General features: G+C 41.8%; 1 protein-coding gene across 2 annotated transcripts; it reads left to right on the top strand.

The window, feature by feature from the left end:
• Positions 1 to 629: 629 nt before the first annotated feature.
• On the top strand, positions 630 to 22,824 carry LOC150091010 (uncharacterized). Of its 2 annotated transcripts, none has more exons than XM_090373870.1 (3): positions 630 to 684; positions 21,617 to 21,791; positions 22,519 to 22,821. In XM_090373870.1, exons 1-3 carry the CDS (start codon positions 670 to 672, stop codon positions 22,737 to 22,739), a joined length of 411 nt encoding a protein of 136 aa, XP_090229996.1. In that variant the 5' UTR covers positions 630 to 669; the 3' UTR covers positions 22,740 to 22,821. The 2 variants fall into 2 exon arrangements, with proteins under 2 accessions (XP_090229996.1, XP_090229990.1); XM_090373864.1 differs by lacking the exon at positions 630 to 684 and adding an exon at positions 3,615 to 3,795 and having other exon boundaries at positions 22,519 to 22,824.
• The last annotated feature ends 4,600 nt before the right edge of the window (positions 22,825 to 27,424 follow it).

Here is a 27,424-nt window from a genome sequence, read left to right as displayed (position 1 = left end):
GTGCTCTTTTGTCATCTCTGGTATACAATACAGAAAGCAGTGTCCTACAATAATGAATAAAGAGATGGCAGGCTTACTCTAAATAATACTTATTATAAGAAACTCTGAACTGCTTGCAAACCTTCGTTTTTGGAGGCCTCAAATTATACACAAATTTCTTCTACACGAATTTTTATGTACCGAACGCAGAACCTGCTTATATGATCAGTATGAAACTATTTTTCTAGCAGGTGAATCCATATTATTCGTTCCCAGATATCACGAAATGTGTGTTCGGCACAAAGAATCGAGCAAAAATAAGTTTTCTTTCTTTCTTCGCAATGGCTCTCTCCTAAGGCTGAATAAACAAAACGCCAACTCATTTGTTCCCAGCAACGCAATTTCTTCCACGAAGTCAGCAAGTAGGAAATTGCATCTGTTTCATTACAAAGATAGGGGGATTTTGACGTCACACACAAGAGAAAATTGTAGCTCTTGTACTGTTCCCTAATTGCACGTATTGCTTAGTGATTGGTCCTTAATTCAAAAGAAGTGTTTCGTTTTAGATGTTTTTGAAAGACAAGCGAATTGCACGATTTCTGTCATTTTCCTCGTTCTCTCTCTCCTATAAAATATTTCACAGCAGCACTCTTCGTCTCCAATCACCACCAAGAAAAGCCACAGTTAAAGATGGGCAAGGTTCTCGTAAGTATATTGGATATCAGTTAAAATTTATGGAGCAGTTATTAGTGAACTCTTTTAACGTTAAAATTGGTAATTTTAGATCAAAAATCGGAACTGTTATCATGTCATGATGGAAGCAATAAATTTAATGAACGTAGTTTGGTGGTGGTGGTGGTGGTGGTGTTGATATTTTTTTCGAGCCGACCATCACCGTTTCATTTTACAATCTGAATTTTGAAAAAAGTATCATTGTTATGGTTGGGAGACAAGAACTTCGCTCAGTTATATACTGTCCAGTCAAAACATTATAACCGTAATGCATATACCTTCCTCTTGCAGCCAGCTTCATGGCGAGGCATGGACAGCATGGCGTGGGATTTGGTGACACTGGCTGCTACTGATTTCGCCAATATGAGACTTAATAATGTACTGATAACCGCACGAATTTCCCTGGTACTGTGACTTTGTTTCCTCTATACCCATGGCCTTTGGCCACCCCTCCCCCACAGCCCAACCCAAACCTTTCACCTTGTGGGGCCTACCAAGACAAACCTTTTTCTACTCGTAATAGTCCCCGCTGCGGAGGATAGGCTCCATCACAAGGGTGCTCCTCTGTCCCGTAAATTTCCTATCATCCACACCTTCATACCTTGTTTTCTCCAAACTCAAACTATCACCCCCACGCTCCCTTTCCAATAAAAAATTTCAGAGTTTTTCTTCCTTTTTTTTTTTTTTAACTTGGGGACCCCTTCCTGTCAAACGCAGGCGACGTCCAGAGTTCGCTCCTTCCAGAGACGTTTCACTCCCTACTATCCGGTCCACCTCAAAATAGTGCTGAACGGACACTAGGGAGACTGTGATATTCCACGGGCCCCTAAGCCAAGCGCAAGCAGTTGGAGGAACAACAGACCAACATAACCCAACACTACACGACGCAAACCACATAATAAATGCGCACTTTCTCGCCTTTACGGAGTTTGCACTACGTAACAGTGTTTACAAAAGCGGAGTTGGTGGGGGAGGGGAAGATCTCCGGAGCTGCTTGACAAGGAACACTATACCCATACCCATACCGCGGTTACGACCACATTTCGAGTCTATCAGTGGGTAATAATGACATTTTTTTCTCCCTAAATTTCTGTTGGATTTCGATAAGTTGTAATTTAAAAAAAAATACATATATCCAATGATCACTGAATTATGATCACCCCTTCGGTGATGCACTATGCCGCATAGTTCTCAGTATAAAAAGAAGAACGGCTTCGTACGCCACACAGTGGTAATTTACATCTGGTAGTGCAGGTCTAAGTTATAAAGTAGCAGCTATAGAAAGTAGTAAAGATATCACGGAGCTTCGAAAGTGTATGATTGTGGTAGCTCGTGCGTCGGGTGCTTCCATATCGGAAGTGACACACGTCTTGTCGCTTGCTCACAAGCACTGTGCTAAAGGTGTACAAAGAATGGTGTCCAACGGTTAGCCCCACCTCCCGTCGACAGAACTGTAAATGATTACACACGGTGGTTCTTCATGAAGAAGGGTGCAGCGCGTTGTAAAAGCTCAATAGCAGGCCACTGTAGGACAGTTGGCATCGCAATACAATATGGGGAATGCAAGAAAAATATCCCAAATGACAATGTGTTGCATATTCAGACGTATGGGGTTCCACTATAGACCACCCAAGAGATAACTCTCCTCACGTCTGATCATCTTCGGTAAAGAATGTTGTGGTGTCAAAAAAGTGGACACTGGAGGACTGGAAACGAGCGTGCTAGTCGGATGAGCCAAAATACCTGGTGCAACACGCCGTCCAAGTGTGTTGCGCAAGCAACACGAATCCATGGATCCATTGTGCATGGTACCCACTATCCAGACGGATGGCGGTGGTTACTTAATATGGGGCATATTTTTTTGGCTAGAACTAGGACCTCTGGTGCGTATGGGCCAACGTTTCACTGGTGAGGTCTACTGATAGCTCATCAGTTAGGTATAAAGGGTAGCTGTAATAAAAGTTCCTTAAGATCATTATAAGAGTAAGTATAATTTGGTGGGAGATAAACTGAGACTAGAGTTAATGCAGTCTGAGTAATCAGACGCACAGCGACAGCTTCGATTTGGGTTTGGAGAGTGATTTGCCTAGCTGGAATCCTTGTGTTAATTAAAATAGCTACACCACCACGAGCAGAATTGGATGTATTCCTATCTAGTCGATAGACTGAGTAGTTTTTTATGGAAATGGAAATTTGAGGAGTTAAATAGGTTTCTTGCAGGCAGAAACCAACTGGAGAGTAGCGGTTAATTAAATAATGAATGTCGTCAATGTTGCCACGAAAGCCTCTGCAATTCTATTGCAAGATGTTAGGCATTACTTGAATTTAGAAGAAGAAGCTGTACCTGATGCGGCTGTCTTATGGCGTTCTGGCTTTGGTTTGTCTCTTTTTGGAAATGTAGGGCAACCTGTGTCCATATCTTCTTCTTCAACAAATATTTCCAGAATCGGATCTTCCTGTTTGGATGAATACTCTGAATGCATCGATGTGTCCTGAATTATCTTTTTTGAAGATGAACTAGGATTATTTGAAGTAGTAGCAATCACTGGTGGAGGAGGAGATTTTACCGGAACCTTAAGAGGCGTATTACTTGCTTGGTCTGAGTGCTTCTGGGTATTGGACTCTTGCTCTTAGAGGACAGCTCGAGCCCAGTCGGAGATTGATATGTTATGTGGAATGGTAACATCAGTTTGTGTGGCTATTGTCTGATATTTTTTTGCGATACTGGCATATGTACGGTTATGTATACTGGGTGCAATTAATTTTCTTGCTTCCTGATAACTAACTTTATTTTCAACTTTATATTTCATAATTTGTTTCTCTGTTTTCCATCTCTCACATGTCTTAGAGTAGGCCGGATGGTTCCCTTTGCAGTTGGGACAGATCATTTCTTTCACCGAACAATCACTTTGAATGTGATCAGAGGATCCACAGTTGGGACAAACTGGGTTGCTTCTGCATGTCGTTTGAGAGTGGCCATACTTTTGGCATTCATAACAACTAAACGGATTGGGTATGAAAGGACGAGTGTGGCAAAGAAGATATCCTGCTTTTACTGATGAGGGCAGATTTGGACTGTTAAAGGTTAGAATTATATTTCTGGTAGGTATGAATATATTGTCTCTTTTGACCATAATTCTTTTTACAGCGATTACATTTTGTTCCTGAAGCTCTTCTTTAATTTCTTCCTCCGTCACATTCATCAGGTCCCAACTAGATATTACACCCTTTGATGTATTTAGGGTTGCATGTGGAGTTACGTTAACTGGAATACCAGCAAAATTTGTAATTTTTAGTAGTTTTCAGAATGCCTGTGGTTTAGAGTTTCAACAAGTAAGCCCCCTGATTGCAGTCTCTCAACCGTCTTCGGAGACCCTGCAATACTTTCCAGATGTTTTTGGTTTAGAAAAGGGGATAGCTTACTGAGAGGCTGTTCTGATAGTGAGTGCATTATTAATAATGCTGGTAAGTCTATCACCGAGGGATTGGTTTTCAACCTCTTTGCTTGTGACGAATCATGTTTATGTTCGGTATCTGGCCGACAGCTCGTCGACTCTATAGTTGGAAACATATTTTTTTCCATGTTGGCCCCTCTTAGCCCCTGGCAGATGAACGTTTCTGCCAAGGTTACCGACCCCGCCACGGGGAGGCAGGAGCGTGCGCTTTGAGTGACCGTAGTCCAAGCCTGTGTGACAGCTAAATAAGGAGCTGTTTGTTGTTGTTGTTTGGGGTTTAATGGCGCAAGAGCAACTTCGGCTATATTGCGCCTGTTCAAGTTTTGTTATTTCCTGTTATATTGTTACTGATTTAACATATTAGATATGATTAGTTAAGTTTATTAAGTTGAGGTATGAAAAGAGTTCACTGACGTTTGCGTTTTCTCCCATAATGAGTTGAAGGCTTAATGGCTCAAGGAGCTGTTTCTTATATTCTATCTCGCTATTTTGTCACTCCTGACCGCGTGGTATTCCCGGATTATAAACAGGAAATTTATTTATTTATTTTAAGTGAAATAGTTATGGTAACCGTTCTACACAGTGTGGAAAGGTATTGGACTCAAATTCCAGCTACTTGGGAAGAGTTTTTTTTCCTCATAGCGTATTTAAACTTATCAATTTCACACTGGAGGTGAACCTGGTACTTTTCTCCCATAAAGCGAAGATTTTCATCCAGTAAGACAGACAAGTCGACTGTATAATACACACGCAGTTTGCTGACACCATACACTGACTCTTTTGCTTTAGTTGTCTTGGCAACAGTTTGGTCGCCCAACCTTATTCAACCAGACTTCAATAGTATTTCGTAAAAGAACTAGGAAATCGCATGCCTTCCTTTTATTTTAATCCGACACCGGATGAAAATCAAATCAGAGATTGTAATTCACCGTATGTAATGCAACTGCTCATGCAGAGCACATTTGGGGGGGGGGGACAAGAAATGATTCAAAGTGATTTAGACTGGTAAGCCTCGTTTATTATTTCCTGAATTTTATCTAACTGCATTGACGCAAAATGCACGTGAATGAGGGGCTTACGCTCGTATTTAAATGGAACTTTCAATAATTTAACAGAAAACTCCAAGGAAATTTTTCCCTTAAATGGTACTGCGCATTACAGTTGAGTAAACAGAGTGGTTTCACAACGCAAAAGAATTAAGGGGAGTATCCAAATGAGATTCGTGCGCGTAGAAATTGGTAAAAAAAAAAGTCCAAAACCTGATCGTTTTGTTTCTAAGAGCTGTTTGAAGTTAGGAGAATGGGATGAAAAGCGGGCCATATGGCAGTCGTAGAGTAGTGAGTAGTAGTATACAGGTCACCATTAAACCTAGTGGTTTGTGTTTGTAGTCGCGTTGAAAGTAAAATGCTTTTGCCATGGAGGATTTCAAGCGCTATTTAATAAGCCATAAAAGTTTGTGATTGAAAACGGTGATAACTGGAAATTATTCCTCGGCTCTTCAATATCACTTGAAGGAATTCGGGAAAAAAATGTCAGAGATATCAAATAAAATGTAGTTTCTTCTACTGGATAACACTAAGTGAAACTTAGCTCGAAGGCATTAATATCGGGAAGGACATCATCCGAATTTCTTCCTCCAGAACGAATCTCGTATCATATAAGTTTTGGCTGTTCTCTATTTGAAAATAGCAGCTGAAGGAGAAAAAAAATTGGCGATATATGGAAGTTACTGTCTATTGCATGTGTTTGAGAAGTTGGTAGGACGTTGGAAGATGTCGATTACGTGTCAAACTCTATTTCATAAAGACTCTCTCCTAGGAGCTGAGGGCCGATTCGACTCAAAATAAAACGTGTAATCTTGAAACTTTTCAATCATCTCTCATAGTTTAACAGATCTACACGTATCGTAGTAAATAATAAAAGAACTGTTTTTTTATTGTAATATTCTGATTCCGAAAATAAATAAATCTCTGAATGCTTAATAAATTACTGAATCTTTTCTATTATGTGTAAAGTAGCACATACAATAGCAAGATTCTTTCCTAATGTGTCCTCAGGTAACTCTGACAAGGTGCATTTTAATTGGATAAATCAATGTATTATAAAACTAAGGATTGATTAGCTACTTCTCCCTAAATAGGTATCATGAGGTGTTGTGTTACAACGTCTATCCTTAAATTTTATGCTAAGTCATAAATTCCTTTGATATCGACAATGATTAATTATTCTTCAGTGAATCCCTCTCTATCCCTGAAATTTCCATAGCATGGAACAAATACACAGAACGGAACCGATTGAACAGCCGAATTTGGGTTGTAAAGAACTGAAAGCTGAGTCAGTTGGAGCACAAGGGCGGAGCCGTGGTCTAAAGATTTTCGGTGGTAATTTTTATTCTTAGCGTTATGCATTTTAATCTTCTGGGCTTCTTCGGTAACTCTGATCCCAGGAATTCCCTGCGAACATGTCCATGGTTAAATGAATCTCTGTTAAATATCGATATGTGTAGTTTAAGGATTTTGTTATATTTATGCTGGCTGCACACTTGAGAAGGCAATATTCAGACACTTGTTTGAGAGTTGAGCAGCTGATCAACACTGTAAATTCGGCCATTTGATGCGGAAAAGCATCTATGGCTGGGCTTGGGGTTGATGTTATTCATGTTGTCTTCATGTTTAGCATGAATACAACATAAATGTTTAGCAGCGTCATCCGCATGTTCATTACCTGGGATGTAGATATGGCCAAGGATTCAGCAGAAGGTAATCGTCTGATTGGCTGTTTGATAGTAAAATAACTTAGATCGGATTTCTTAATCCATAGTTTTGGATTAACAAAAGATAACGAGGTCATCATCAAACATGTACGATTCTACTGTATTTAATACTTCCCCTGTCATGTTTGTAATTCTTACTGCAAATAATGTTGGACTGAGAATGGAACCCTGCGGTACACTCTCCTCTTGTTCAAATGATTTCCGAAAGAATGAAGATCTTGAAGAACACCGTATCGCCAAGTGGTATCGAAGGCTTTCGCAATGTACAGATTAATCATGACTAGATGTTCTCTCCTTATGAAGGCATTGCGGATGTTTGCTTCTGCTTTTATCATCACATCTAACGTAGACGGTTCTTTCGAAGCCCATACAACTGTTTAGTAAGTTGTTTGTTTCCAGGAACCACGTTAGCCGCCTGTGAACCATTTTTTCGAGGACTTTTCCCAAACAAGTAGTCAGTGAAATGGGCCTGTAGTTATGCGGAAAGGTACAATCCTTTCCTGGCTTCGGGAAGGCAAGAACAAGTGAGTGACGCCAGGAGATGGTAAGTATTTTCTAAGAAACTTCGGCAATGTCCTTTTTTGCTCTGTTGTCAAGTTGGTTTAACATTATATAATAGACCTCATCTGGACCAGCAGCACCACTGGTTGTTTTATTGAGTGCCCGTAGAAATTCTGTTAATGTGAATGGCTGGTTGTATGGGTGTGAAACTGTCGTAAAAAAAAATTAATCTTGTGCTGTTCTGCAGATTTTTTAATTCGTTGAAAGGTTGGGTTATAAGTGGATATTGCTGATACATGGCAAATGTTTCTGCTAAGGCATTTGCTGTTTCTCCCGGTGATGACAGATCTTTCCCTTCCGAATTCAGTATTGTAGCCGGAGACTCAAAATATTTGCCATTGAGCGTTTGTATTTTCCTCCAGATGATTCTGCTACCTGTGTTGAAGTAAAGCTAATCCAGGCATCTTTTTTGCTTTTCTTCTTATTTGGCGGAACTTGGATTTCAGTATTTTGAAGTTAATTAGGTTACTAGTTGTGGATAATTTACGGAATAAATTCCAAGCTATATTCTTTTCTCGTTTAGCATGCGTACAATCTTGATTCCACCAGTAGTTACTGTGTTTCCGTTTCTCCGGTAAAGATTTTGTTATTGCAGTGGTAGCAGCTAGTAATATTTGACTAGTAATATGTTCCGTGACATGGGCTGGGACTGGATTATTTTATCAACTAACTGAACATGAGAGTTATATTCACTCCAATGTGCCCATCAAATTTCCAAATGGAGCGACGTGGTGAAGGGGAGTTTGCTCGTGTTTGGAGCATGCAGAGAATTGGCAAGTGATCGCTGTTCAGTGGGTTTTCAAGAACGGACCACTCCATAATAGAATATATGCAGGGAGAACAGATTGAGAGATCGATAGCCCTCATGGATCCTGTCGAAAAATGGATATAGGTTGGCTCGCCAGTGTTTAAAATGGAGTTGATAAGCATCAAGAAATGATTCTATTAGCTTACCTCTCTTGTCAATTGTTGGAGATCCCCTCAACGCATTGAAGTGTCCGAGCAAGCAGAACGGAGATGGCAAGCTGTTCTATTAGATTTTCTAGGTCATTTGAAGAGAATGAGAAATTAGGAGGGATATATATATATATATATATAATTATGAATAAAAATTAAAATTAAGTAAAGAAAGAAAATGGATTTGAATTTGAATAGAGATAAAATGGAATATCAATAATATGAATTATGGATCAGGGACACTGCAAGAGCAAAGGTACCCTACAACCATAATGTATATATAGAAAATTATTTTAATGTTATGTGCAAATCTTTAATTTAACTTATGCTAATAATGAAAATACCGTGTACCCTGGGAGCGATGTATGTTGAATAAAGGGGGGGAAGAACGGAAAAGAGTAACGTTATAAACAAAGTGCGAATTTTGAAAAATGTAAAATTTGAAAAGAACGAAAATAGAAATAGCAGATTATTGAAAAGAACGACCAAAGTAGAAATAGCATTGCAGTATCTTTCATACACAGAAATTATGACACAGAAATTATGAAAGATACTGCAATGCTATTTCTACTTTGGTCGTTCTTTTCAATAATCTGCTATTTCTATTTTCGTTCTTTTCAAATTTTACATTTTTCAAAATTCGCACTTTGTTTATAACGTTACTCTTTTCCGTTCTTCCCCCCCTTTATTCAACATACATCGCTCCCAGGGTACACGGTATTTTCATTATTAGCATAAGTTAAATTAAAGATTTGCACATAACATTAAAATAATTTTCTATATATATATATATATATATATATATTGATGCTATTGTAAGAGTGATGCCAATTACAATGCACGCTGCCACTGCTTCAAAAGGAGTCTGAAGAGCAATATGTTTCGATGGAACGTTGTTTTTAACAAGAATCGCCAATCCTCCACGGACTGGCGAGTCGATACTCCTCTCTTGTCTGAAGATGGTGTAATTTTTAATGGTAGGACACACTTGTACATTTAAGTAAGTTTCTTGTAGGGATTTGCCTACTAGTTCATAGCAGCCGATGAGATCATATAAATTGTAGACTTTCGCAATACAAAAGGTATTGTGAAAGCCTCTACAATTCCATTGGAATAATCTTTCCATTAAGTGGTTATGCTGTTTATTTTTGTTTCTGACTGCTTTTTAGTTGAGACTTGCTTGCATCGATCCAATTTCGCTTTAACTTTCTTTGGAAAGTAGGGACGTGTGACGTCCATCTTATCCGTCTCATGAAGTTCTAATATACCATCATCTGATTCATTGTGTTGGTCAATATCTATTCCCGTTGAAACTGGTGGGGTCAGTACCTTAGCTTCTGCTACTTTTGGTTTTGCTGTTGGGGGCACTCTGGCTGGAAAAGTAATCGGGGTGTTACTGGCTTGTTCAATTTTTTGTTGTGAAGGACACTGTTTGGAAGTAGAGAGCATGGAACGTGCCCAATCAGTGATGGATATATTTGCAGGAACTGTAACATCTGTTTGAATACCTACTAACTGAAATTGTTTAGCAGCAGTGGCATATGTACGCTTTGGTTCTGTTTTGAGTATTTGTGTTCTCGCCTCTGAGTATGTGACTTTATTCTCGACTTGACATTTTTGGATTTTTCCCCCTTGTTTCCATAATTCGCATATTTTAGAAAAAGCCGGGTGATCACCCTTATAGTTTGGACAATGAGAAGTAGCAGTGCATTCAGATTGATTATGCTCCTTTGATCCACATTTAGGACATATTGCCTCACCTTTACATGCAGTTTGGGAGCGTCCATATTTTTGCACTTATAACACCTGATTGAGTTCGGGATGTAAGGAAGGACACGGCAATGAAGATAGCCTGCTTTAACAGATGTTGGTAGAATAGGAGAGCTAAAAGTGAGGATTATACTCCTCGTGGGAACAAGAATACCATCTTTCCGAGTCAGGATTCTCCTCGTGGGGATTACTTTTTGTTCACGAAACTCTTGGACTATTTCCTCCTCTGATACATTTAATAAGTCCTATTCTGCATTACTCCCTTCGAGGAGTTTAGTGTGGCATAGGGAGTAACTTCTATTGGTTGTCCACCAAAGGTAGTCAGCTTTAATCTTTGCAGAATGTTGAGATTTAATGGTCCCTACCAGGATATCCCCGGACTGAAATCGCCTCATCGGTTTTTGTGAACCTGCAGCAGACTCAATACATTTCTGAACAAGAAATGGTGATAACTTACTCAGAGGCTGGTCTGAGAGTGAGTGAGTGTAGAATGAGGAATGATGGTATCTCCTCTTGAGGGGTTGTTCTCAACCTCTTGGGTTGAGAGAATAGTGGCATAGTGGCATAGTGTTTTGTGAAAGGCGCCACCTGTGGTTTCCCACATCTGCACCATGGTACTTTGTGAAGAAGTACAGAATCTCTGTAAAAGCCAGAAAAAGTGTAATGTCTGGTTTCTGTCAGAGTAGCGTTATGTTTTGTTGTGTCTCTGGCTGCTTGGCCGCAGAGCCCCTAGTGGGACCCCACGTTGCCCGCCACCACCACTGGGAGGTGAGCCAGGCTGCCCATTATACTCTGGCTGGCCTTTGCCAGGGTTGCCTAAGCTTCCTGACAAAGGTCAAGTGAAAAAAAAAATAAATAAATAAAAATAAATAAATAAATAAAATAAAAAAAAAATAATACAAAAAAAAATATATAAAAAAATAATAATAAAAAAAATAATAAAAAAATAAAAAATAATAATAAAAAATAAAAAAGTGGGGGGGGGGGGAGAAAACAGAGCAGGAGTACGAGTTAGAAGGAACAGAAAGAGGGAAAGGAGGACGGACTGAAGTTAAGGAGCAGTCCGCTCTTTGTGAGGTGAAAATAGTGATCTGGGGGTGGGAGTTAAAGTAGCAGGGGACAGGTGCCCCTGCATGATCACCAGAGGCCAATGGACTCTGTATCCCGCACTCAGAAGTTCTCCAGAGTGCCATCAATCCCGCACCAGAACGGTGCCGGCTGATCCTACCCTATAAGGGGTTTGCAGCAGTATCCCGCACTCGATGAGTGCCAGCAGTCCCGCACCAGAATGGTACCAGCAGTGTTCCTACCCTTAAAGGATTTGTAAGTTGTCAAGGCAGTGTCCTCTAGCAGAGAAGGAGCTAACCCACGCCAGTCTGATTCAGGCCTTGGGCAGCATGATCCAATGTTGTACTCATTTCAGCAATCTTGGCTAGCCTCAGTGCGAAGATTTCCTGCGCATACACAGTTAGTACCCTGTATGTGTTTTCATCGAGCAGCAGCGAGGACTCTTGGTTTCGTTTGATTGATTGATTGATTTTGTGTTTATTGGCGCAAAAACAGCTAAGGTTATACTGCGCCATGAAACGATTAAAATATCAATAAAGATAAATTCTGGTAACCTTTAAAAAGGTTACCTCGTCAAATTGTTATTTATAAATGTGGGTATATATTAGTAGCTTTTAAAAATTTAAAAACTGCCGACACGTGGTCGTTGTCTGATAAAATCTGACTGAGTGTATAAGGCTCAGTCGAATGAGTAAAAGCGGTAAAATATATATTGCGAACATGGGTAAAATGAACGCAATCTATTAAAATATGCTTTATAGTTAAAACGGTGTCGCAAGACTCGCACATAGGAGGGTCATCCGCCCTCAGCAGAAAAGAATGTGTCAAATGACTGTGTCCTATGCGGAGTCGGGCAAGAACAACTTCCTCGCTCCAATTCCTGCGCAGACTAGACTGCCATATTTCTATTACAGGCTTTATTTGGTATAATTTATTTGTTCTCTGTCTGTGCCACAGTTCTTGCCAATGGGAATATATCTTGTTACGTATTATTTGCCTGTAGTCTGTATAGGGGACTGACAGGCAACAATTATGAGTGGGTGTTGCTGATTTGGCTGCAGCGTCAGCCAAATCATTTCCTTTTATCCCAATGTGGCTAGGAATCCAGCAGAAGCGGATATCAAACTTGTATTCATGAAGAGAATGTATCTTCTGCTGAACCCGACAAAGAACTGGATGAGAATTGTGTCTCAGAGATAATAAAGCCTGTAGTACACTGGAAGAGTCAGAATATATTATTGACCTTTGGAATTGAAAAGTTCGAATGTGATCCAAAGCTAGCTCTATAGCATACAGCTCTGCAGTGTATATGCTGGATTCAGGAGGAATCTGCTGAGATATTATAGTGTCTGGAAAGACAGCAGCAGATCCTACGCACGATTCAGACTTCGAGCCGTCTGTGTAAACGGACAGGAAGTCTGAGTGCTCAGCTTGGTGTGCAGAGTAGAGCTTCTGGTAGAGAGATGACGAGGTTTCAGACTTTACCCATTTCTTAAGGGAAAAGTCGCATGGTGGGGGATGAGCATGCCAGGGTGGAAGAGTTTCTTTTGGTGTTTCTGCCACCTTGTCTACCATGATGTTAAACTCTCTGATTAGCTCTTGGACACGAATACCAAAAGGTCGGTTGGCAGTCTGACGGGTATTATACAAGTTTTCCCAACGTGGCTCGAAAACGGATGCCCACGTAGGATGGTCTGGCAGGGATTTCAACTTTAAAGCATAGTTTAAAGACAACTGCTTACGTCGAAGGGATAACGATGGTTCGTTTGCTTCGACGTATAAGCTCTGGACAGGAGATGTTCGAAAAGCTCCAGTAGCGATACGGAGAGCCTGATGGTGGACAGGGTCCAGCCATCGGAGGACACTATCTCTAGCTGAGGAGTATACCTGGGACCCGTAGTCTAATTTGGGGCGTACAAGTGCACGGTAAAGCCGTAGTAGGGTGCATCGATCTGCTCCCCAACGCGTTGAGGAGAGAGAGCGGAGAATATTGAGACCCCTCGTGCATTTTGTACGAAGTTGACGAATATGTTCGAGAAAGGTCAACTTTTTATCAAACACAAGTCCCAAGAATTTTGTGTCTGACACTACTGGAATAACATTTTGCCCGAGCCTTAATTCAGGTTCAGGATGAAGACTACGCTTGCGACAAAAGTGTACGCAAACGGTCTTCTCCGGCGAGAACCTGAAGCCATTGGCAAGTGCCCAGACATTCAGATTATCAATGGCTTTCTGCAGTTGTCTTTCAATAACCCTCATGTTGCACGACTGACAAAAAATGCTAAAGTCATCAACAAAGAGGGCACTGTTTACAGTTGGAGGAAGTTGTTCTATGATGGAATTGACTTTGATGGCAAAAAGCGTGACACTTAAGACTGATCCTTGTGGTACTCCCTCCTCTTGGCGAAAGGAGCGAGAGAGTGAGGATCCCATACGAACTTGGAAAGATCGATTGGCTAAAAAATTTTGAATAAAAAAGGGCAGATGCCCTCTTAGGCCTAGGCTATGTAAATCTTTTAAAATGCCAAATCTCCAAGTTGTGTCATACGCTTTCTCCATGTCAAAGAACACCGACACCAAGTGTTCGCGTTTTAGGAAAGCATCCCGGATGGATGCTTCCAATCTAATAAGATGGTCCAAAGTGGACCGGTTCCTTCGGAAGCCGCACTGGATTCTGGAGAGAAGGTCGTTTGATTCTAAGTACCATATTAAACGGGAATTAACCATTCTCTCCAGGATTTTGCACAGACAGCTAGTCAGAGCAATAGGACGATAATTGGTGGTGACCTTTGGATCCTTTCCTGGCTTAGGAAAGGCAAGAACGATTGCCTTTCGCCAGGAGTCCGGAAACTGCCCTTCAGTAAAGATTCTGTTATACAGAAGGAGCAGACAATCCATAGATTTTGGTGAAAGATGCTTAATCATTTCATAATGGATGCCATCTGGTCCAACGGCACTTGCTTTGGAAAGAGCGAGGGCTCTTTTCAATTCCAGAATAGTGAAATCCCCGTTGTAGGGATAAATGCAGTTAGTTTTAAAGTTAAGTGCCTGTTTTTCGATTTTATATTTCAGGACCAGGAACTCTGGGGAATACGAAGATGTTGCAGAGATGTTAGAGAATGTTTCCCCAAGAGCATTGGCTATTGCAGTTGGATCTGCAATAGCGCATCCATTATAATCTAGGATTGCAGAAGGTTGGGAGGTATATTTTCCCTTCATTTTCTGGATTTTATCCCAGACTACCTTAGAGTTGGTAGACTGGTTAACAGATGATGTAAAACGGATCCACGATTCCTTTTGACTCTGACGACGGATGTAGCGTGCTTTGGCTCGTGCACGTTTGAAGGCTATAAGGTTGTTCGTGGTAGGATATCGGCGAAATATCCCCCACGCTTTGTTTTGAGCCTTTTTTGCTGCTGTGCATTGTGAATTCCACCAAGGTTTAGGAAATGGTGGGAACCGGGCTGATGTTTTTGGGACAGCATTAGCAGCTGCTTGGACAACAGTTTCTGTGATGTACTTAACTGCATCATTGATAGGCTCTTGACTGACTGTACTAAGATCAAAATTTGCCTGATGTTGGAAGGCAGTCCAGTCAGCCTGATCAATCTTCCACCGCGGTAGCCTGAAGGGAAGACATGGTCTCCCACTGTGTAGCAAGGTTATCACGGGGAAGTGATCACTACCGTATGGATTCTCCTCCACTTCCCAGGTGAGTGAAGGGAGTAGAGAAGGGGAGCAGATAGAGAGATCAATGGCAGAAAAAGTACGGGTAGGCATGTGGAAAAAGGTGTTTGTTCCAGTATTTAGAAGGGAAAGGTCATTGTCATTGAGCATATGCTCTATGACTCGTCCCCTTCCATTGATGTTAGCACTACCCCACAGGGTGTTATGTCCATTAAAATCCCCAAGAAGTAAGAAAGGGGGAGGCAGCTGCGTTAGAAGATCATCAAGGTCTGCCTGGGAGATGTCAGTCCCAGGTGGCAAATAAATAGAGCATACAGTTAATAAGAATCCCACTGAAAGGCGAATTGCAACAGCCTCTATGCTGGTTGTAATTAGCAAGGGCTGCACTGGGGTCTGGTTACCCACCAGGATAGCCACTCCCCCATGTACAGAGCCATCCGCAATTCTATCCTTTCGAAAAACTGTGATGTTGTGCATGGTGGGATCATCATTTGCCTTTAGATATGTCTCCTGCAAGCAAAAGCAAACTGGCTCGTGCTTTTGCAGGAGGGCCTTGATGTCATCTATATTTCGCCGGAATCCACGACAATTCCATTGTAGGAATTTAGCCATTATTTTGGCTTGGTGGGTCCATCAGGCGGCTTCCGAGGTGCTGAGGGCTTACTTTTATCAGTCTTGGATTTATCTTTTTTGGGGAAGAATGGACGCTGTCCCGTGTCCATTTCCTCCTCCGCAAAGAGTTCCAAGACTGAATCTTCGGGTACCTCCTTCTGCTCGACATCCATCTTTTCTTGGATACTAGGAGGGACTTCCCCTTTCGTATTCTTTTCTTTCATAATTACCTTTGGAACTTGTGGAGCATTAGGAGGTACCGATATAGGAGTGGCAGCTGATTGGTCCTTTTGTGCAGGTTTTTGAGAGCTTAAGAGATACCGCGCGATGGGAGTGAAAGACTCCTTTGGAGGAACGGTCATGTCCGTCTGAGTTCCGACGGAACATCTCCCTGCTACCTTCTGGGCGTAGGTAGGTTTGTTGATATTCAGGGGTTTGACCGATTTCCTTGCCTCCTGGTATGATATGTTAAGCTCTGCCTTCAGCCGTTGAATCTCTTTTTCTTCTTTCCACCTCTGGCATGCTCGTGAGTAGGCCGGGTGTTCGCCCTCACAATTAATACAGGTGGGTTTTGCGGCTGAACATGCTGATGTTTCGTGGTCCTTTGCACCGCATCGAGCGCATGCAAGGACTCCACGGCAGGCCATTTGGGAATGTCCATACTTTTGGCATTTAAAACACCGTAAAGGATTTGGTATGTATGGACGCACTGAACAGTTGATATATCCAGCTTTAATCTCATCAGGAGGTTTAGGAGTGTTAAAAGTCAGGATAACGCTCCTGGTTTTAACAATTTTTCCATCCCTTCGCGCAGTGATTCTCTTGACGGCAATGACTCCCTGTGGTTTTAATTCGGAGCAGATTTCCTCCTCGTATACGTCGAGAAGGTCCCACTCCGAAATGACACCTCTAGATGAATTGAGTGTTCTGTGTGGTGTCACTGTTATAGGGATTCCTCCGATTGATGTTGTTCGGAGTAGGTGTTCTGATTGCCTGTCATTTTTAGTTTCAATTAAGAGGTCTCCAGAACGGAGCCTCTTAACTGACTTAGGTGAACCTGCTAACCCATCCAACCCTTTTTGGATAAAGAAGGGTGACATTTTTCCAATCGGTTTTTCACTTGTTGAGTGCATGATTAAGAACCGAGGGATTGGCCCTGATGTTACTTCGGTTCGCTGCCTCTTTTTAGCAATACTGCTCTCTGTATCTGTGTCAATGTTTTCTGATAGGGACCGGGTTGGGGCCCCTGAAGGAGTATGTTTATGAGGATTCATAGAGATTTATAAATTTTTCAGTGCCCGGGCTCCCCACCCACCACGGAGCCCAAAGGGACGCCCACTACCCGGCATGCAATAAATGCGCTCGGGAGTGGGACGCCAGGGCTACCCAGACACTATACCCGCACCGCCGCCAGCCTGAATCCTGTCCCTCGGACCATGAGGGTAGGGGCGTGGCATTGACACGGTTGACCCTCGCAGGCGAACCTACTAGCCGATTGATCCTAGCCGGGCCTTCCAGGACCACCCGTCTTGTCGAAGCAGGGGCCAAAGTGGTGTATTGAAGCTGGGCCCCTCAACCACCAGGATCCCCCTTTCCGAGTTTCCACGGGTCGCAGCGCACGGCAAACACGCCGGATTCCATTGATGTAAGCCCGGAACCTAGGCTGTGGGCGTTGGATCCCAGTGACGCTAGTCTGGAAGTCCAGCAGCGTCACTGGGAGGTCCCCTCACCACGTACAGGTGCCCACGTCGAGGGGCTTGGTTTCGTGGATTCCTTTGAATTGCGGTAGCAAACTTGATTCTACTGTTGCAATAGGCAGGGCACTCATACATGAGATGCCCCCAGGACTCTTCTTCTCCACAATGGCACCGCGGGTCTCTTTCAATCCCCATAGCTGTGAGTTTCTGACGGAAGGGGCCGTGTCCAGTGATAATAAACGTCATGTGCAGACCAGGTGAGAACCAGGGAGGGGCTATTGGGTGAGTATGGTTTATAGTTGGGAGGAATCGCCTCGTGATGTCTCCTTTCTGCGTGGTTTCCCAGCTCTGTTGCCATATCGCTTGTAGGTGTTGGGTGATTCTCCTCTTCTCTATCTTGGGGTCATTTGCAAGATCCAGCTGGAGATTTACTATTTCAGCTGGTGTTCCTTTCCTAAGGTGGTAATATAGGCCTCGCCTGACTACTTCTAGGTAGAGTGGCTGACAACCTGTTAGAACTTGCAAGGCAGGGGTGCTAACAGTGCGGCACGCCCTACTAATTGATAGCAGCATGAACCTTTGAATTGTATCCAGCTTCTGTTTGTTTTTTGTTAGTGTAGCTTGTCTATACCAGGTGGAGGCACCATAGCAAACAATCGGGACAAATACTGCTTTGTATATGAGGGTCAGAGCTCTGTGCTTCAAGCCCCAGTCGGATCTGCTCACCCTCCTGATCATGGCGGCATACTTCCGGATTTTGGTGGCTAGATATTTCAGGTGGTTATGGAAAGTAAGACCAGAGTCAATGTAAATACCTAAGTATTTAACCTCTGTGTACAGTCGGATGGGGGTGAAGTTTAATTTCATCGTAGGTGGTCTTCTAATTTGTAGTCTGCCCTTGAGGAGAATGGATTTTGTTTTTTCTGCCGAGATGGTAAGGTTGTGCAAGGCTGCCCAGTTCTGAAGCTTCACAAGCGCCGCATTTGCAATAATTTCCAAGGACGACCTAGTGTCCGCACGCACCAACAGGACAAGGTCGTCCGCAAAGGCCAAGGGCTCAGCCCCCCCAAGGTCCAAGCCCAGGAACTCGTCCAAGACAATAGACCAGAGGAACGGGTTGAGAGAAGTCATTTTCATTGTTATTTGTGTTGGATGGTTAGTTGATTGAGGATTTTTTTTTTTTTATCGCATCAGCATCTATGGCCATAGTGCGCCATACAAATGGTAAGTATGGATGCTATTTCTTGCAGGTATGGATAATTTCATAACTAGGACTATAAAATTATTATTATTCTTTTTTTTTCATTAGCTAAAGGAGGTGATATATATTAATAATTTTGAGAAAAGTAATGATGTTTGAGACATTTATTTTATTATCCAAAGTTGGAGCAAGTGTAAGAGGGTCTTTCGTTATGTCAGTAGTGAAAAGCATCTGGCGTTTTTTTGCATATTTTGTGCATTCGACAAAGATATGTTTGTTGTTGTTATTTGGTTTTTAGGAGCATTAGCAACTAAGGCCATATTGCTCCGGGAATATGCGGTGGTCATTCCCTGACCTTTCCGCATCCTCCGTATTTGGTGGTGACGGGCTCGAACCCCGGTCTAATCAAGAAGCGTGTGCTATGCACTGCTGCTCCTTCCCACCTGGCTACGGAGGCGCCCCGACAAAGATATGTTTCACGGAAAGTGTAGTGTTACAGTGATGACACTGAGGGGGGGGGGTCTCCCCTCTTAAGAGATAACAATGAGTAATGTTAGTGTGGCCTATTCTCAAGCGAGCTAATATTACCCCCTGCTGTCGAATTGAACTGAAGCTTGAAGGCCATCCCTCAAGCTTTGGTTTAATACTTCGAAGCTTATTGTTAAGCTGTTTCTGCCATGATAATTGCCACTGGCACATGCATTTTTCCTGGATTATTGGTGTATAGTCTTCATGAGAGATTTTCCACTTGTTGTCGGGTGGTAGGTTAGCCGATTTGGCAGCATTGTCCTGTGGTTCATTTCCAGGAATTGCCATATGTCCTGGGACCCAGCAGAAGCGTATGTTTCTCCCAAGTTCTAATAATGTATGCAAAGAGGTGATTATTTCTTTTACAACTGGGTGAGTGGTGTTCATGGTGTTTTTCAGTGCTTGAAGTGCACTTAAAGACTCTGAGAAAATCATGCTGTTTTGAAAATCGGAGGACTCATTGTAATTCAGTGCAACCTGAATTGCTATTAGTTCGGCTGAGAATATACTGAACTTACATGACAAGTGATATGCTAATGCGATGTTTGGGAAAACTTCTGCGATTCCAACGTGGGCATCGTTCTTTGATCCATCAGTATGTATTATGACGAAGTTGGGAGACTGGTCCACTGCTGCATGGTATAGTTGCAAGAAATTTTTCCTATGTAAAGTAGATTTATTCCATTCATGAATTTGTAAGTCGCATGAAGGTGGAGTGATGTTCCAAGGAGCAAGAGAGAATGGGAGGGTATGCGCCACATTGTCTAAGGTTAAATTTAGTTCTTCTAAGAGGTGTTTTATTCTCATACCCAAACGACGATTTGCAGAAGGACGGTTTTGTGTCTAGTCTTGAACTCAATGTCTTTAGAGACATTAAGCTCAAGAGAGACAAAGATGAATAACAACATACATATTTTTATCCATCTTTGCTCCTTTCAGTCCTGGGAGAGTAGATTTCTTCTCCCAGGTTACTGGCCCCGCCACCAAGCGGTGTAAAAGTTAGTATTAGTCTAAGGGAAAAAAAAGAGAAGAAATACGTTTTTCCTTTCTGAAACTTGCTTACTGTTTGTAAGACTAAGTTGCCTATTAATTAATAGAAAAGTAAGAAAACTTTTACAACTGAGACAAAACTATATCTTTGAGAAAACGTTCGAGAAATCACTCAGAGAATCGCTTGATCATTATAAAGCTTGTCACCCGAGGCTGCAGTTCCTGGTGCTGCCTTTGGTGTGAATTTATAATCTATTGATTATCTGCTGTGCAGTTGGCGCTGTGAGTTTCTTTGGGTTAATTGTGCTTCTACTGATCATGGATACATTATGTGTTTTTAATGGTGTCTGGTTTCTGAAGTTGCTTGGAGGCCTTTTCAGATGACAGTGCTTTTAGTAGCAATAGAGCTGACTACAAATGACTTTTTTCTGTGAAAGTAGCATCTGAATTTGTACAACATCTAATGTTTTCTGATCTAAAAGTTTTGTGCTCTGCAATGGTGATCTGCCCCTGGAGTCATCTGGCTGTGTTTCTTGTTTTCGCAATGGTGAGCTGAACATTAGTACTGGCTAATTCTGTATTGTCTGTTGGCAGTACAGTATTTAAAGAGATCTTGAGAGAGTGTCCTGGTCATCATTGGGTGGTGACTGTGCCTCCTCTCTAGCTTGGTTCGTTTCAGGAGAATGAGGGGCTCCAGTGGAGCGGTGGACTATCCCGGCGATCCTGCCAGTCTGTGTTGGCTGGCTGGCTGCTGTCTGTGATTTAACTCAATTGACGTAGTGTGCAGGTTCTGCAATTTAGTCAACAAGCTGTTCGTGCTATATCAATGGGACCTCTGATCCTGAATTTGGTCTAAATTAAAAGTGTGTTTGAGTCTCTGCTAGTCGTCATGGCAGAGCCACATCTTTAGGTATTAACAGCAGCTTGTACGTCTAGGTGACTCCAGTATTCTTTTTATATTGACTTCGACACTTGATGTGACATTACTACTGTGACTGATAGTCGAACATTAATGCTGGCTGTACTTATGTTTTCACATGTTTAATGACTTTGACATCTGATTGACTTTGTAGCTTACAGTGGCTACAAGTGGAGCTCTAATTCTGTTTGTTCCTATATTTATTTATTCATTTAACAAGTATGGGGCATCTGTATTTTATCATTACGTTGTCTATGAACTGCAGATAGTAGATCCCTGGCCGGCTTCCTGTGCCATGGATGGTAACAAGCTAGGGGCAGTCAATTCCTTTGGCTGGGCGAAGTGCCCAGTTCCACAACGCTAACAACATAACCCAACACTACACTACGATACACTCACTTACTTCATTGATTGGCTTTTAGCTGTGCGGTGGCACAGAGGAGTTCCCAAGGTGTGGTCGGGGCCGCATGACCCAATAAATAAATAAAAAAAGTTACACAGATGGCATCGATCCTAGAAATCTCCTAAAACGATCATATTGCTCTCTTCTAATATTAAAGCTGCATTTATTTTTGCTATTATGTATACTGTTCTGAACTATGAAATTGATTCTGTGAGAATAAATGAAAACATCACAGTAATGACCTCATTCTCTCATGTCATTATATACGTTTTAATATTTTGCAGGTTTTTGTTACGTGTGTGATTGTGCTAGAGCTTTCTTTGACAGTAATAGGACATCATCGTCCAGACTGCAAAGATGGAATATGCAATGCGGTCTTCACTCAACAAAACTGCTCTGGGACTATACAAACAGGATCCGGAACCGATTTCCCAGGTTGTTGTAATAAATGCATCGTCGGTAAGTACCGTATTCGCTTTTCATCAATGATACGTCTAAAATTCTGTCCAATATTTTTTATTAGTGCTGTTCCTTTGGTCTCAATGAAATATATCATTAATTTATGAAAGAATTTACGCTTTTTTAAAAACAGTGTCATGTTTTTATTATATAAGAACGAATCATATAATTTATGCTGTATTTTATAACTGTACACTTTGCCTTTGCATATTTTTGTATAAGTTTAAAAGCACGTGTTAATTTTAATATATTATAATTAGGACATTGTTGAAATAAAATAAAATTAAATAATAAATCATATGTATATGTATTGAATAAAAATATGAAATTTATTATACACAATTGGAAAATATGGATGAATCTTTGTTTAGTACCCATGGTCACCAAAATCTTAAAATCTGTCTCTGTACGACATTTTAAAAACAGGATTTACTTCTAGAAAAGTTGTCCCAGCATCGCAACGCAAGGCAACTCAGAAGGAAAGAAATAGGAAGAATAAAGCAATCCACTTTTCACGCTGAAGATGCATCATCCACTATTAAAACCAGTTGAGCAGTTGGACAAAGAAATACAACTCTTCTTCGTCTTTCATTTCCATTCTACGCAGAATCTCTTTAACAGCTCTCAGCACTATAGAACTGATACTCCTAAATATTGTAGCATTTTATATCATTTTATAAACAGCGTATAATGAATTGATAATTTGTATAATTTTTTTATTGTTCAGGTGTAGGAGAAAATTGCATGCCACCGCCCCCATCTGGCCATCATGGACCGCCCCCACCTGGCCATCATGGACCACCTCCTCCTGCCGGTAAAAACGGACCTCCACCGCCCCCACCTGACGGTGAAAATGGACCAGGTGGATCCCCTCCAAAGGGTATTTACGAATGTAGCGAAGGTTTGAAGTGTATTAAAAGAAAATGCGAAAACCAAAATGCAAAATGAAAATTTGGTTCTCCTGTCGAACCATATTAATAAGCTGATAAGCGATTCTGATTTATTGAAGATCCTCAGTTGTTTGTATGCAAAAACAAAAAGTGTAGAGCAATTTATTAATCAGAGAATAAATCAAATAGAATTATTTTCAGTTTCTGTGACGTGATATTCTTAATGTTTTCATTATATTTCATATATTTATTTATCTTTTTATCCGTCACATAAACAACACGGGGGGTTAGACACGAAAACTACGTTTGATGATGTAATATGTAGACAAGAAGAACAAAATACATTACAGAAAATATAAAACAAAGAAATACATATGCAATGTTGGCTGTTTTGGGTTTTATTGGCGCGTTAGCAATTAACTAGGTTATTGACCTAACGAATTATGTTACTATGTCAAAATATGCAACAATATAGATATAAAAAGGTTGTTGTTATTTGATAGCTTTTAGAGCATTTGCAATTAAGGCATCAATGCGCTTAGCTTAGGTTAGGACAATTTCACATTTCTACATGTTTCTCTTGTCTTGATGTATTTTATAAGAATACCAAGATTCTGCTTTATAAGTAGCTTTTACGCAAATGGTATACTATTAATTTTATATGCTTTGGAAGTATCCAATTAACTTGAAAAAGAAGAAAACGGCCTCATCTATAATTGTTTTAAGCGTTAGGTTGTTTTGTGGATTCATTATAGCTTGAAAAATCCTTAGACGTTTCCTATTAAATTTTGGCCAGTTCACAGATCCAACATACACAGTGTTCGCAATGGACACTGTGTATGTTGGATCGGAAACTAATAGACTTTGTTCAAAGTGTTTGTTTAGTTACAAGAAGTATGTTGTTAGTCTGTCCTTTCCAGTGTCGTTGCCATTATTTTGTAATGCTTTGGTGGATTAAGGACTTGTAATTTGTATATGGTATTGAGTGAAAGGCATAGTTAGAGGTGGAAGCTCTCAGCTGACGGATATGGTGTGGGAATGTCAGCTTTGATCAAAGATTTTGTTTCTGGTACCACAGGAATTGGATTTTGCCCAAGTCTGAGTTCCGGGTCAGAATGTAGATTCCGTTTGCGGCAGAAACGCACACAAACGGTCTTTTGAGCAGAAAACCAGAACCCATTGGCTAAAGCCCAGGAACTAAGGTGGTTGACTGCTTGTTGCAATTGTCATTCAATAACTCTCATGCTACAGGAGTGAAAAAAAATACTAAAATCATCTACATACAAGGCACTATTTAGTGAAGGAGGAGCTGTTTTGTAATGGAGTTACGGTAACTCTGACTGCAAACAGCATAACACTGAGGACAGAGACTTGGGGAACTCCTTCCTCTTGACAAAAGAAAAGCGGGACACACTGGATTTTAGACGAACCTGGAAGAGTCGTTTTGATAACAAATTTCTGACAAAAGTAGAAAAATGACCGCTAAGATCAGAAGAATAGAGGTCTTTTAAAACACCATACCTTCAGGTTGTGTCATAAGCTTTTTCCATGTCAAAGAAAACTGATACCAAGTGCTCACGCTTTATAAAGGCATCGCGAATTGCTGTTTCCAATCGGATTAAATGGTCCAGAGTGGACCGATTCCTTCGGAAGCCGCACTGGATCTTGTTCAAATGGTCATTTGCCTCAAGTTAATATACAAGGCTGGCATTCACCATTTTTTCCAAAACTTTACAGAATATGAGGTTTCAGCAGATATACTGGAGAATACTTCTCCTAGAGCGTTGGCAATACCAGTTGGGTCTGCTAATTTTTTTTTTTTTTTTTTTTTGGTAGTTGTTGGCGAATTGGCTTCTGTGGCCGTAATGCACCTCCAAAGGTTTTTGCACTACTTTGATCCAAGCCCGAGGCGGGATTCGAACCCGCGACCTTTGGGTTGCCAGGCAGGCGCTTTACCCACCCGGCTAGCCCGGTCGGCGGCTGCTAATGTACAACCATTATGTTGTAACATAGATGAGGGAACTGATGTGCATTTACCCTTAATCTTCCGAATTTTATCACAGACTACTTTTTTTTTTTTTTTTTAAGGTCCTAGCCACTGAAATCTCAGGAAATTAGGTGGCAGGATCTGCCAGAGTAAATATTAGTCGACTGGTGTTTCCTGGTCTGCCTCCACGTCGCTAAAGTGGGGAAACGTTGGGCCTCAATAGGGGTCCAGCGGCTAAATGACCAGATGAACAACGGTACACGACACTACACATGTACAATATCCATACACTTTTGAATCTCTGGCATTTCCAGTAAACTGGCACACCCATCACAATGCAAGCAATGTGGAGATGGGGGAAACCCCTGGTGCCGCTTGACACCAAACACACTTCACACTTTACTACTTTGGCACGAAATACCACCTTCCTCTTTACAGGACACGGCCCGTTTAAAGCTAAACTTCACCAACTTGGCATCATTGATAATGCGGACTGTCCCTGTGGCAACCCGGAGTCCTGGAAACACTTAAAGTTTGAGTGCGATTTGTATGATGACCTACGACTACGCCTAATAACGGCAATACAGTATATCCCAGACAACCAAGAACCTAGACTGTTAGATACTCAAGAGGACTACAAGCACTCAGTCAATATGCCCAGGATCTATTTTCTAGAAGGAAAACAATGATAGAAATATACCAAAGGCAACCCGACTAGAAAGAATGCAGGAGGTCAAACAAGTAAAAAAAAAACAAACAAAAAAACCTCAGTATACCACAGAAAGACAAGACTTTAGGATGATTTGGATGACCTACTGTCGACACAAAACTGCACTCCCTTGTGCGGTTTTTTTTTAATCGGGAGGGGGAGAGGGTATTTGCTCTTCTCCTCTCCTCGCCTCCCCATATTTTCACTGTCGTGGGGCATGGGCATGCCCCACTGAAAATGGGGGACCACCTTCCTATCCGACCCCCTCTTCCTATTTCATCCCCCCGTCTACACCCTCCCTCCCATTACTTTCTCTTGTACAGCGACTGCCCCACATGTCCAAATTTAAATCACATCAAATTCTGCCCGACCTTTTAGGCCCTCTAGAAATAGTTCTTTGAGCGTAAAACCCCACGCAGCGCTTTCTAAATGCAATTTTACTTAAATCAACAGCGATAACTCCAACCTTTATTTTAGGTCCTAGCCTTCAAAATCCCAGGAAAGTAAGTGGCAGGACCTGCTAGAGTATAATTAGTCTCTTGGTACACCCGGCCGGCGTCCCCGTCGCTAGGTATGGTAACGCCGGGTCCCACTGGGGGCCCGGCGGCCAACAGGCCGGATGAACAATGGGCATAACAAACTACATACCACATGACCCATACATTATTTTTTAAACCTCTGGCATAGACAGGGTACTGTCACTCGATACATAGAACACACGCGGAGATGGGAGAAATCCCTGGAGCCGTCAGACCCTCAACATACTTTTTTTTTTTTTTTTTTTTTTTTTTTTATGGAAACCCCAAACACGAAAGGTATCAAAACCTATAGTACTTAGTACGTGCATGGGTTGAAGGAGAAGTATGGGGGGAGAGGGATGCAGGAAACTTTGCTCTAGAGACTAAACATGGGTTTCACCACTTCAAGTCTCCAATAAGCAAAGTGGTGGTATTGCACCAGTCGATGAGAGTCATCTACCACGTAGAAACTATACTACTTTGGCACTAGTCATTTGGTTAATTGAGGATGTAAACTTGATTAGCATTCCTTTTGGCTCTGTCAGCGTATAAATCGCGCTTTGGCACGGGCACGTTTAAAGGCTATAAGATTTTCGGTGGTGGGATAACGTCGGAATTTTCTCCATGCTCGATTTTGTGATTTTGTAACTTCTTGTTTCTTTACACTCTTGGTTCCACCATGGCTTTGAAAAACGTGGAAATCGGGAGGATGTTTTTGGAATTGCAATTGCCGCTCCATGGATAATACACTCTGTGAAATAATTCACACTGCTTCATCAATTGATCCCTTTTGAATTTGTACGGGATCAAATTCCGTAAGCGGTGAAACTGTATTCCAGTCTGCTTGATCATACTTCCACCGTGGAATTCTAAATGGATGACAAGGTTGTCCGTCCACTATAAGAGATATTACGGGGAAGTGATCGCTACCATAAGGAATCTGTTCCACTTCCCAGGAAAGCATAGGTAGTAGAGAAGGTGAGCAGATGGAGAGATGGGTGGCAGAGAAAGTACGGGTAGGCATATGGTAATAGGTGTTGATCCCCATATTTAATAAGGAACAGGGTACTATGTCCATTAAAGTCTTCAAGAAGTAAAAAAGGAGAGGGCAATTGCTTAATAAGATCGTCGAGATCTACCTGGGAAATGTGTGTCCCAGGAGGCAAATATACAGGGTGATTCACCAGTGCGACAAACTTGCAGGAGGTGTAGGGGGCACAAAGACGAATCGGAATCACATAGCATTGTAGGGTCCGAAATGCCTTCGTCATGCGGTAGAGGACGTTGAACGGGAGGTCGCGTGAACAGCGATCCCGCTGGAAGTCAGCATTTGCGAACCGGTTCCCGAGGCAGTAGGATGGACGAGTATTCAAACGTTGAACTGGCCGACATGCAACTCGCGCGCCGCTCTGCGCTTGTACCAGAAACGTTTCCCGCACAGGCATGCTCCTGATCATACGATTTGCGCACAGAAGGTTACGTGACACTGGTTGTTTCACGAGAGGTACCATGAATCGAGAGCGAACGAC

This window comes from Mastigoproctus giganteus, chromosome 1, assembly GCF_048544385.1.
Source record: "Mastigoproctus giganteus isolate SK-2022 chromosome 1, ASM4854438v1, whole genome shotgun sequence".
Classification (NCBI taxonomy): Eukaryota; Metazoa; Arthropoda; class Arachnida; order Uropygi; family Thelyphonidae; genus Mastigoproctus; species Mastigoproctus giganteus.
Note: the sequence above shows the minus strand (reverse complement) of the source record. Positions and strands in the feature narration are given on the sequence as shown.

Bases quoted from the DNA above. Each gene is read 5' to 3' on its own strand.
- LOC150091010 (XM_090373864.1), top strand. From the start codon at position 3,727: ATGAAAGGACGAGTGTGGCAAAGAAGATATCCTGCTTTTACTGATGAG. The intron at 3,796-21,616 runs GTTAGAATTATA...AATATTTTGCAG, and splicing joins GCAGATTTGGACTGTTAAAG to GTTTTTGTTACGTGTGTGAT. The intron at 21,792-22,518 runs GTAAGTACCGTA...TTTATTGTTCAG, and splicing joins TTGTAATAAATGCATCGTCG to GTGTAGGAGAAAATTGCATG.